A 12,500-nucleotide genomic window follows, 5' to 3' on the forward strand; every position below is an offset into this window, starting at 1 on the left:
TCAAGTTGCTGTGTATGAGTTCGGTTTCTACCTGCTCTGTTGCAGGTTCAACAATATGAGCCTGTTTGTGAATGGTTTATAAAGACGCTTTTCACCGTCTTGTCCATAAGACACTTACAGATTCGTTTTTAAGTCATCACATTGCAAACCAATCTTTTTTTATAATGATACCTTTAGGTGACTTATTCTAGAAGTCGTTTGTGTTTTTAAAGGGCATTTTTGGAAGAATTGTTTCCACATGCATGCGTTTCAACATCTAGATCTTTTGTATATTTCTGATTAAGTTTGGTTTATTTACTTGTTTTGAGTATCTCTTTTCTCCACAATTAAATTGTTTAGTATTTTGTTTAATAGTACTACTATGTTTCCAGAAGCGATGACATTTACTTGTCATTACAGAACTTGTTTAGTTTCACATACTTGCATAGCTCGCCCCGAAGCTTTAGCGATTTCATATTAGTTACCGAAATAACATTGAGCTTGTGATCATATATTTTTTCGCCTTCTCGATTTGCCAAAATCTTTTTGTAGGGTTGATACTTTTCTCTAATTTTGTTATAATATATCCTAGTCCTACATCATCAAAAGCCACACCCTTGTGTTGTTCTTCAAACAACAGCGAGTTAAATTCTTGCGAACTTTTGTCGTCTCATATACATGTTGAAATAAGATCATCTAGGTAAACAATCTGATAACATGACAGACATGAATTTATTGACATCGAGAAATGCAATACAATCTGTAGAGGAGAATTTTTGGGTTGCAATAATCAACGTAGCGAGAGCTAACCATAATGCATCCATACTTGTGTAAATTGTGTACCAGTTTGCGTTTTAATTGGACACTTCTAGATGCCAACTGTTGCTAAAGCCGGTTGCATTTGATCGGCCTCTAAGATGAAATTACCCATTGGTAATATCCAGAGGACAATCGATTCTTTTCCAAAAATTAATATAAATGAATGTTGTACCCTATTCGCTTTTTGACACATTAAATATACATGTGGTCAGATACATTACATAGACTGCTGAATATTTAGATTATACGGCGGATAAACGTCCGTTGTGGTTATTAGGATGGGAGACTGCAATGGAATATTTTCTTTGGTGTTTTTGAAGCCACATACCGCTTATCTTGTCGCATTTATGTTTCAAGTTGGCATGCCCAAATTTATATCATTGCATTATTTACGTCTAGTCACTCTTTATTTGATGCTTTGAAACCTTCTGACTCCTAGACGATTAATGACCTATATAATTCCACAGATGATCTTTCAACAAAAATATAAGCTTTGTGAGCAAACTAAAACTAAATCGCAGTCATTTATCTACCGGCTGATCCGCAGTCATTCTCTTGTAGTCGTGCATTAGACCTGCACTAACCTTTGTATCTGCATATCATTTTATAACTACATCTTTGTCAGCTTCTTGTTCGGCTAAGATTTGATTTTTACAAATCATGATAATATATCCAGACCAGCTGGCTGCAAAACATATGGCGCTATCACTAAATTGCATTACCAAAGAGTATCGATGCCAATTGTTGTCTTACAGCGAGTAAGTACCCTCGAGGAAACTTTGCTTTGGCATCTGCCAAAAATACGTTGGCATTTACATACTAATATACATACTGCTCTTTTTGCAGCTGTGTTATATGTTGACTGCTGAGGTTGCATCAAGATTGTTGACTCTGTACTTGAGTTACCGTTGCCAATAAATGTACCTAAAGCTGTATAATGACTAGCTATATATTGGACGCCGCCAGATATATGTCCCATTTTATATTGGATCATATACTTGCCCATGGAATCCTTTTGCATAATCAACTTCATGTTAATGATTGGCCACTTCATGGGCCAGGAACAATTTAACCATGTAGATTCCACAGCGATGCGGCATGACACTTGAGACCGTCAAAAAGAAGAAAGAAAAAACAATGGGATAAAATTATGCTTGATGATCTAGCGGTATGTAAGCCAACTGGATTGAGACAGCGCATGAACAATGTTTTTGTCAGAGGTGCTATTAAACCTACTGAATAAACTTGAGGTAGGAGCAGTAAAACATAAAGCTAGAAAACAAAACACAATCAGGCCAAAGGTTAGCAACCCAAAGGCCAGAAAGTAAACATAAGCTGATTTCGCCCAAAGAAAGTAAATGACGTGCATGCAGAAGAATTATATAAGCAGGTAAGAAGCCATTTTGCTAGGTGCAGTGATTGATAATTGTTTTGATGATATTTGGTCTGTTGATTTAAGCGACATGAAATGTAATTGCAGAGAGAACAAACGTTTAAAATACCTGTTAAATATTACTGACATTTTCATTACACGTGGAGTATGCCTCTAGAAAATAAAACAAGCGCTGCTATAGAGTTACTTTAGCATCTTTAGGCCAGCAAGGATCTGGGTACATCACGGTGAATTTCATAGTGATACCTTTAAAACCTGACCTAAGAAAAACGGAATCCATAAATAGTATACGTTTAATGATGGCAAAGCAATTGTCGCTGAAAGACTTAAAAGGACTAGACAAAATAAAATAAGACAAAAATGAGGTTGCTACAGTCACTTGTGGGTTGTTATCATGATACGAAAGACGGGAGTAATGAAATGAGGCGAGCTGAACATCATGATACCGAAATTGAAGACAACGTAGCAAACAAAGATATCGTTAGGAAAAAATTAATATACACGATAGAGTTAGACCTAGCCCAGCCATGACGAAAGCTTGAAAAGGGTCGTACGAAGAAGTGGACCAAACAAAGGTTTCGTTGCGTCAAAACTATTAAACGTAGTTAAGTTTTGACGTATAAACTAGCCGACCTTAGTGAATTATCCACAACATCTGATTTAAATCATATTCACACTCTGCAAACATTCATTATATTTGCGTTCTGCAATAAATAAGAGCGTCTGCAATCTGTGCCGTGCATAGAAATTATATTTATTTAACGTTTTCAAGTAGGTATTGAGACATAATTATGCCGTATTTTTCTATTATGTATTCTTGGCTACGCGCTAGCAAAAAACAGTCTTATCTGCCATACCAAACATCATAAATAATCTTTGTAATATATTATGGAAAGTGATAATATTTTATTGCCATGGAAAAATAATAAACCTATCAAATTTTGCGCAGCCTGTTTTGAAGCTCGTAAAGAAGACAAAATTTGTCAGATATATTGCAGAAGAAATTTGTGGCAATAAGCTGAGTAAGCAAACTTGTAATGACGTCATGAGAAATATTTGACTAGATAGCGCTGTCAGTTAAAAAGAAGTGTACAGCTAGAAAGATGGGGCTTATATTTCAAATGAAGGCAACGAGCACGCTAGCTCATTCTGGAATTCAGTATAAATAAGGTAAGCGGGTATCATTATCTGTATGTCAATTCCGACATGCGGCTGCTTTTTGAAGTGCGTGACAACTTTCATGATCAGAGTATGTCGTATTATATGTTACATCATGATTAGTATTATGCTTGCTCTCGGAGGTCATGTGATGCCACGATCAAGCTGCCAACCATTAAGCTGGAGTTGCTCACTCATATTGATATGTATACTTCACACATATTGATATGTATACTTTTTTGGAAAATGAAATATGAGGCGCGATATTGGCATCACGAAATGACACACTGTAGCCAACAATAAATGTCTGCCATGTTATGACGAAACGCGAGAAACAAAACACATCACGTGTTAGGAAGGTAACACTCTTTAGTGTTTGGCATTGTAAAGAAAATTCATGGTGGGTATATGTCTTAGATGCCAGTAAATAACGTTACAGAAAACATTATTAAGTAGCAATGACGACGAACGCTATGTACTTGAGTCGGATTTAGGAAATCCAGCTGGCATTCATGTCGCTCATAATGAATATCCTCTGGCACAAGAAAGTATGATGTTGGATGATGATTTGATAAGTCCGTATTCTGTAGCGCTTAACGAACAATTGACGTAGGAAATTTTAGGATGACTATGTTAATCCCAAATTCGCTCGATAGGATGCGTTATGGAATTCATTAAAAGAATTCTGAGACAGTGCAGACCAGGTACTGCATCAAATCAGAATTCATCTCCTCGAGAAATCCAAGCAAATAACTTGGCTAAAATGTTATACTGAATTTTGTACGACCAAGTGAGCCGCAGCAACAAATGAAACTGACCTAGATAATTTTTTGAAACTGATGAGAAATTCTATATTTGGAAGAATCATGGAAAACATAAGAACGCTAGTAACATCGAACTAGCCAATGACATAGTGCGATATGTCAAGTTAATGGCTGAACCTGGCTTCCTTTCAATGAAGTATGTAGCATGGTGTCCCACCCGGTTACATTCTCCTGACACCAGGCCAATCAGTCATAACACTAACCTCTTAATGCTGAGCGCCTAGTGAGGCAACTGTTAGTACTATTTTTAAAGTCTTTTGTATGGCTCGGTCGGGGATTCGAACCCACGACTTCCCGCATCCGAGGCGGACGCTTTAACAACTAAACCACCGGAGCTGTCTGATTTTACGAGAACTTAGTTGACGCTCATGGGAAAAATAATGAAAGAATTAACAAAGAAAATTCAAGTTTTATTAACTGTACTTGAGTTTTCAATGGTTTTAACGTTGACGTTATGATACAATCAATACGAATTATGGCAGCTATTACTGACATATACCTCCTAACTTAGTTGTGAAAATGTTAACGACTATCTTTTTGCCATGTGAGAGTTTTGATTTTCTAGAGAAACAAAGTAATCCGCTTAGCAAGTACTATGATGCAAATAATATAAACATGTACGCAAGTGCAGGGAAGAACACATGACCAAGATCGAATAGGTCCATTGCAATAAAATCTGAACCGAACTTGCTAAATGTTTATGATAACTTGGAAATTCGATGGGCAAAGAATCAATAAATATCTTCAAAAGTATGTTATCACGTACCACGACTACATGACGGAGCTCTTTGGTGACAAACAATATGTCAGCGTAAACTTTTCAGATCGGACCACAACGTGCCTAGTACAATCAAACTGACGAAAATTGGTCTATCGGTCTACGACGATAAGCGCTATATTCTAGAAGATCTTGTACTCACACTGGCTCACTGCCACTATTGAATAAAATCAAATAACATGGCGCCAGATATTATAGATGCATTGAGTCTGATCTAGAGCAAACTAATATATGACTAAATATAGAATACATTACATAAATTCTAATGACGACCCCGAGGCAGGTGTAAAGTGTAGTAAGCGTTATCAACGTTTGACAACGATGTTTGTATTGTGCCTGTGCAGCAGTGTCAGATGTTACCAGATTGCGTGCCAATATAATCCAGCTTTTCATATGGATGTAAATGTTTTTGCTCTCCTGTTTGAAAGTTGAGTAAGATTTGTTTCTTGTCCATCAGCAACACAATAAGATAGTACTGTGAGGGAAACAGTAGCCAATATCTCTTGATCTTCATAATCTAGATAGATTGCGCAGACCAGTCGATCTGTCTTTTTGTGCGTTTCTACATAACCACCCATATTATTTGTCTCCAAGCTGTTTTATACAAGTATAGTTCTCTGTCGAGTTGTTCATTTATCTTTTGTAAGCTGTTATATAAGGCCAAAAACACCGTAACATCTTGCATGTAGCATATGCGCAGGTAGCTATAATACGCACGAAAAGAAAAAGTTGTGCAAAAGACATGTCTCGGGGATTGAGCTGGCCCTACTAAATATTTTATTTCTCATCAGCTTAAAAACATTTCTGATAGTGTTAGCACTGAACCCGGTCTCTACTTTGAACGTCTCTCTCATGCGGGTTTGGGCTAATAACCTTGCAAACTTTTGATTGCGTTCACGTAAGTAGTTAAGACAGAACTCCTATCACTTAGAACGAAGGTCAAAACAGAGCGGCCTACCTTTTGAGACACTATATCATGGTTTATAATGGTATAGCTTCTAATACAGGAACTTCACGTTGTATACAAATACGTTCAATACTATATCAATAAGTTTGCGATAATGTGAATTAGCAGAATTTGTGTTGCTAAACTTAGAATGTGCACAGAAGATGTAACTCTTGGGTGCAGACAAGGAAGATAAATCTTGTATGACCAAAAAATGAGGGCATTGGTAGTAACTCTTGTGTGCTTCAAGCGAGGGAAGGCTTTGCCATTCAGTTTTGTCTAAATGACTTATATATGAACATCAGCCATGGTTTAGTGTAAATAATAATATAGGCAAATTGAATTGCATAGGGAAAGAAACGTTCAGGGTCCACTTGCCTAGTTGTCTAGCATCGCAGACGCTTTTACCAGTTACAGAATGAAGAGACAAACTTAACTTTCCTTTTGATGATGAGCTAGGACCCCAATGTCAGCATTGTCGCGAGGAAAATAGTTATTGTCTGACGTACTAGATTATATTGAAAAATTGTCTGTCTCTTATAAAGCTATGTAAATGAGTCAGAACTCTAAAGAACCTCTAATACTTCACAATACCACATGCAATTATGTATTTATACATAAAACGTGTTAGATTACATGCCATTCGATCGTTTCAGAAATAATAATGAATTTATGTCCTTTTGAGTTCATTTAGGGGTCTATTTTTAGTTCGGATTAATTTCGTTCAATTTGATCGTTTTTCTTTCCATTTTGGTGTCTAGATATGCCCTACTTAAACTATCACGCACTTTTGACGAGTCATTCACAATGATAAAGAGTGCATCATTAAAGCATGAATGCGACTGAAAAGTTGTTAACATACATATTTTTGCTATGCATTATTTGCTTGTGTCTTAAAAACGTTAAAGGTCTTAAAACTGTCTCTTAATAAAGTAGGAATTGCATTGCTAGCTATGACAACTACTTCGGTATAAATCTTAGTTAAGTCAAATATCAAAAAAACAAAATAAACCTGTAGAGAATACTCAGATAAGATGTTTCCTATCAGTACTTTTTGTATCTACATGTGCTCATTTACTTATAGCCGATGGTTTTCTGGTACCGGAGAACATTTGGATTCAAGGTTAAAAGTGTATCAGTATAGATTTTGATATTTTAAAGTCTCATCTTTTTCCCCATTACATTTGTTTGCAAGTAATATAGGGGATGATATGTGGCAAGATGGTAAACTCGATGTTAAATTGAGGTTTTCCATACGATTGGCATATGAGATATTAAATATTTTCATAAGTGTGTCATGATATGAATCTATAATGACAAGATGGGAAATGTGATGTTTACATTTACAACGACAATGTGGAAAACGTAATATTAAAAATGGTCATATGTGTAACCTGCTAGGATTTATAGCGCCAAGATGGGATAGGCAATCTTAAAATGCATAGAAACAATATGGGAAATTACATGTGAAAATGTACAGGCACAAGATGTAAAAAACAATGTTGATCATGTCGATAAATTTACCATAATAGATCTTTATACGGACAAGCCCAGAAATTATTTACTATTTAGCACATAGCTATCTACACTAATATGTTCATAAAAGCATCTTTCTATGTTTTCATTTTTTTTATAGTGAAATCTCTTCAAAACAGCTCACTGCATGTTCAAGGATCCAAGAAAGCGTTGATGAAGAAAATACATTCGAAATTGTCCACACGCTGTTAAAGTGGGTCATTATAATATCTCATTATTGAAATGAGTTGATGAACCATTTCCTTTCATCAAGTCAATGATCTTTCTTCCAGAGGAGGTAATCCATAAGAATCAAAACATTCCACACTATGGTCTTTAGGAAAGTAAACAGTTATCCGATGGGTTTCTAAGCGATGACTGTCGTCCGTGCTGATGATGTGCGAAATCATTGTCTTACTTCTTGGAAATGTATACTTTTTGATACGGATGTCTAATGTATCTTACGGGCAATCGGAGTAAGAGTAATCATCGGTTCAAGGTGTCAACAAGGCCGATACGTTAAAGGGAAAAACGCAGATGAAGTGTGAAACAATTCTATGTATCTATATATTTTATCGTCTTTCTTTCTTTTTGTTTTTCTTCTGTTGCCGTCTGGCTACATATTTTATGGTGAAAAATTTGAAGACGTTGCAATAATTTTCCGTACTGTTACGACTTTTCTGTTTCTGAAAAATCTCTTTGACTAGTCAACATTTGTAAATCTTGTTGCTATTGTGGTGACATCTAGGTGAGATGAGAATAGTATGTAAATATAGCACAAATTATTTTTACCAACGCTGTATTTGTGATCAACAAAAGTTAAAGTTCCTCCTTGCATAAGAAACAATGCTGTAAGTGTGATGTCCTTCCAGAAAAGTATGTATTTATTTTTTTCTTCATCTTAACACCACTCATAAAGGATTCCATCAATCGATCTTAGTATGGGACAGCTTGGTGATAATCGATATATAAATTAGAAATCAGTGAATGAAATTAGTCAGTTTTCACGTTTTATATGACGGTTTAATGGTTAGTTGGTAATTGGTTGTGGCTAAATAGGTGATGGCTAGTAAATAGACAGGGGTGTAATGTAAAACTAGGTATTGGTCACCGAAAAACGGCATGTTGGATAGTAGATGTAGTTTAAACATTACATTTCAGATATTGTCCCTAAACGGTCCTTTCGCGTTAAACCTATGGACAAATATGCAGCCTGTGATTTCGAATCTTGCCCCTCTAGAGTCCACCACATATTAGCCCTCTGGAAAACTCAACTTCCCCCCAACCGATGCCCACACCCCATCGCTACAACTTCTGCATCTTCCATCGATCATGTTTTTTCTTCCCTATAAGGCCGAGTGGTCTAAAGTGCTCACCGTTCCGGATCACTGCCATCAAACCTCTGTCTCCGTGGGTTCGAGTCCAGGTTCGGCTAGCGTGGGTACGTGGGAAAGCCTGCCAGTAGCTTCTCGTGGGTCGGTAGTTCTTCCCTGGGTTTTCCAGGGTTCTTCCTCCATCAGTTATACTGGCCGCCATGTATAGCCTATATTGTACTGAAAATGGCGTTAAAACCTAGAACAACAACATCAACAACAACCTTCCATATAAGAATTACGATCTTAATATAGGAATCATTCAATAGAAGTAACAATTCACACCAATTTCTGTATTTCATCAGAACATTTAAATTCACACAATAATTGTCGCATCAAATATGCGATTCCTATGTCGACCCAAGTCTTTCATATCGAAGGAATTTTACATTAACCACATCATAAAAATAAAACCTAATGTATATACTTGCTAATAAGTACAATGGATCAGTGTTTTTCTCATTTTGTCGCGATTTATATACATACGGTAACACTGATGCTACTACTGTAATATACAATATAAAATAACAGTATATAAAACTATGACGGCTTTCTTCACAATACAATATATACAGAAGTGCACACGTCTAACACCTAATATTATAATAGATTATAATGTTCTCTAACTATTCGGCATCGCTTCCTTATCTTTTGTACCTCTGTCGGTATATGTTTTATAGGCCACTGATTTGTGAGATAAATATAAATGAAATTACCAGTCTCATGCTCTCTCGTAATCAATACATTGAATATACTTTTCATCATAATGTCCCATTACAATTTGACAAGTATAATAACTAGACGATATATGTTTAATTTGCTTTTGCGACCCTGTAGAAGAAAATGTTACCTTGTAAGAATTAAAATGTATGCGCCTGACTTGGAGAATTGAGTCCCTTCGTGAAACAAACTCAATCAGTCTCGGTGTGCTGCAGATATTGATGATGAACAAGTCACCCCCTGCTCGAAGAGCAACAGCGCAAGTACAGTTTAGCACGTACAAACAGGGCTTTATCCTTATTTGAACCTATATATATATATATATATATATATATATATATATATATATATATATATATATATATATATATATATATATATATCACTTATAACATTCAACGTTTCATCTAACCCACCAATCAAGCTTATTAAATTTGCTCTTAAATGTAAATCAGCTGCAACAAAAACTAATTCATAAATCGAAATGTATCAGGAATAAAATTAAAATTATACTTCAGAAATTACGTAATTGTCAATAACTTCGTAATCAGAGGACATTTTTTAAACGTAAATGAGATCTACAACAATATCGCTGATTAATGTGAGCTACGGTACATAAACAATTGATATTTGAAATTGACTTATTTTTTAATATGAACATACTCTATTGAAAGAGTTAAAAAGTAATATGTACCCTAAATACAAGGCACGACAGACGGGAGATAGTTCAGAAGATGCCAACATTGACTACATTTTCGCGATTGTTTTTAATGTATTTGATTTCGCTTGGAATGTAGTGATATGCCAAAATAAGTGTTCTGTATAAATAAAAACAAGAAGGTCATATTTTCATAAATGGTTTCCTTGATCGTTTATTTTTCACTCCATATATAAGACAATTTGTTTCATCCATATTTGTCGAACGTATTCAGAATCAGAATTTTTTGTTATGCACCATTTTAAATATGATATGACAGAAATGCATATGCATTAAGACTTTTCATTCATAGAAGGGCAAGCAATGGTTTATTTGAGACACTGAATTAAATAAAGACATACGTTTAGCTGAAAAGAGCGCTATTTTTATGACAAATTGAAGGAGGAGAATATAATAACAATTATGTAATGACAATGTACCGTAATTGTCTGTTAAATACAGATCGGGTATCTGATACTCAACAATTTCTTACAGCAAGTTATTCTCGATTTAAGTTTATAACTTGCAAACATGGTATATTATATTTGTATTTATATAAAAAAAACTAACTCACTTCTTGCTTTTTAGAGCCATGGCGATACATGATGAAATCACCGCTGTTCTCATTTTCGTAATACCTGCCAATTAAGATAAAGTGTAGAATTTAGATGTTATTTCATGAAGAAAAGTACATAGAGTAGTCTTGTTTCGTTCTGGGACACTAGTAGATATAATATATTATCTATATAACAATTTCAGAACTAAAAGCTAGTTTTAATATATCCTACGTTTAATTTCTCATTCTTCGTGTACATAAGTATCATGTACATGGGTTTCCCCCATAGCAAACTTTCAGTTTTGCAAATCATTCTGGATTTACATTCGAATGATATATATGATTAAGAGATTCTCTAGGAAACGAAACGTATATATATATATATATATATATATATATATATATATATATATATATATATATATATATATATGTGTGTGTGTGTGTGTGTGTGTGTGTGTGGGTGTGATTGTGTGAGTGTGTGGGTGGGTGTGTTTCAAATGGTTATAATACCATATGAAACAGTTCTCCCTTCTCCCTCCGTGCAAAACTGCACAACAGCTTGCTTATTGTACTTGTTTGTTATATATCATTTGCGCATATGCTGATAAGTAGTATGTAATAAGGGGATTTCGCCTGTTTTGTTCTCTGTGGGCATCACTCCTGTCCTCTTGTTTGCCTCTATAAATGTTGCGTGTTGATTTTGTCCGCGCACACATGTACACACTCACATGACGTTAGGGATACAGTCATGGAGGGTTATTGTCTCGCTCGGATGGAATTGTCCCAAAGTCTTGGAAAAAAGGCAAAAAATCCCAGCCTTTGACAGTACATTATTCTGATTGTAGAAACCAAATGCAGATGAATGTACCTAGACGGACAAGCGTATTCACACACACTGAGAGCTCAGTACTAATTGTAACTATATTATATCAAAAACGCCATGTACGGTTTTTCAATGCTACACAGTACGGTATAGTTTCCATAACATAATTTGGTACTGACGATAAAAGGTGATATATTAGTCGATTTATGATTATTTACATATTGAAATAAACGCTCTGGTGGTTTTTATTAGAAAATCAAACAATAGCCAGACTATTACCTACCGAAGTATACAGAAAGAATTCATGGAAGCTTATAACAGTGAAATAAACCTGCCAAATGATTGCAATTGAACAAATGACGTGACTGTTAAACTGGGATCGCTTCATCGTCTGAATGTATCAAACTTGTTTAGTAAAAGGGCACAAAATGTCTTGTTTCCGTTGTGTGAAACAAATCAAGAACACATTGATTATTTGGTTAATCGGGGAGTGACCTTAGAAATAGAACGAGATAAACTTGTGCAGATTTTAAGGCAAATAAAACTAAAAAGAATCTGCCGAATATCGTGCATGAAGAGCAAATCCGAAATAGGCAAATAGCTCTCCCGCTGCTTCTGAAGCGAGTTATGTTTATGATGAGTCAGTGACGAAGATGTTCAAAAGCAGGCTAATTAAAACCATGCCTTGGCACGTAAGTATCAGAATGGCATCCATACTCACTACTATTCAGTATCTATAAGAATGGTAATATCAGGATGCAGAAGAGGAGAGATGCAATCACAATTTTCAGAAGCTACTCCATAAAGCAACGGAGCAACATCAATTGGGGACATTTGCCAGTGCTTTAGGAAATATGATGTTATTGGATTCCAACGCACAGAGTGGCCGATCTCTGGTTGGTGCAGTACTCTGTTG

General features: G+C 35.5%; 1 protein-coding gene across 2 annotated transcripts in view; it reads right to left on the minus strand.

Moving 5' to 3' along the window:
- The window catches only part of LOC149774388 (uncharacterized), a 77,278-nt gene that overhangs the window by 33,455 nt on the left and 31,323 nt on the right, over nucleotides 1-12,500 (minus strand). For both annotated transcript variants that reach the window (XR_016416865.1, XM_089945314.1), the window contains exon 11: nucleotides 10,777-10,840. Coding sequence is in view for 1 of the 2 variants with exons in the window: in XM_089945314.1 (XP_089801440.1) it covers nucleotides 10,777-10,840 (64 nt within the window). In the remaining variant the exon portion in view is untranslated. The remainder of the gene's footprint in view (nucleotides 1-10,776; nucleotides 10,841-12,500) is intronic.

The sequence above is a fragment of the Sinohyriopsis cumingii genome, unplaced genomic scaffold (genome assembly GCF_028554795.1).
Source record: "Sinohyriopsis cumingii isolate HCF-2022 unplaced genomic scaffold, ASM2855479v2 utg000233l, whole genome shotgun sequence".
Taxonomy (NCBI): Eukaryota; Metazoa; Mollusca; class Bivalvia; order Unionida; family Unionidae; genus Sinohyriopsis; species Sinohyriopsis cumingii.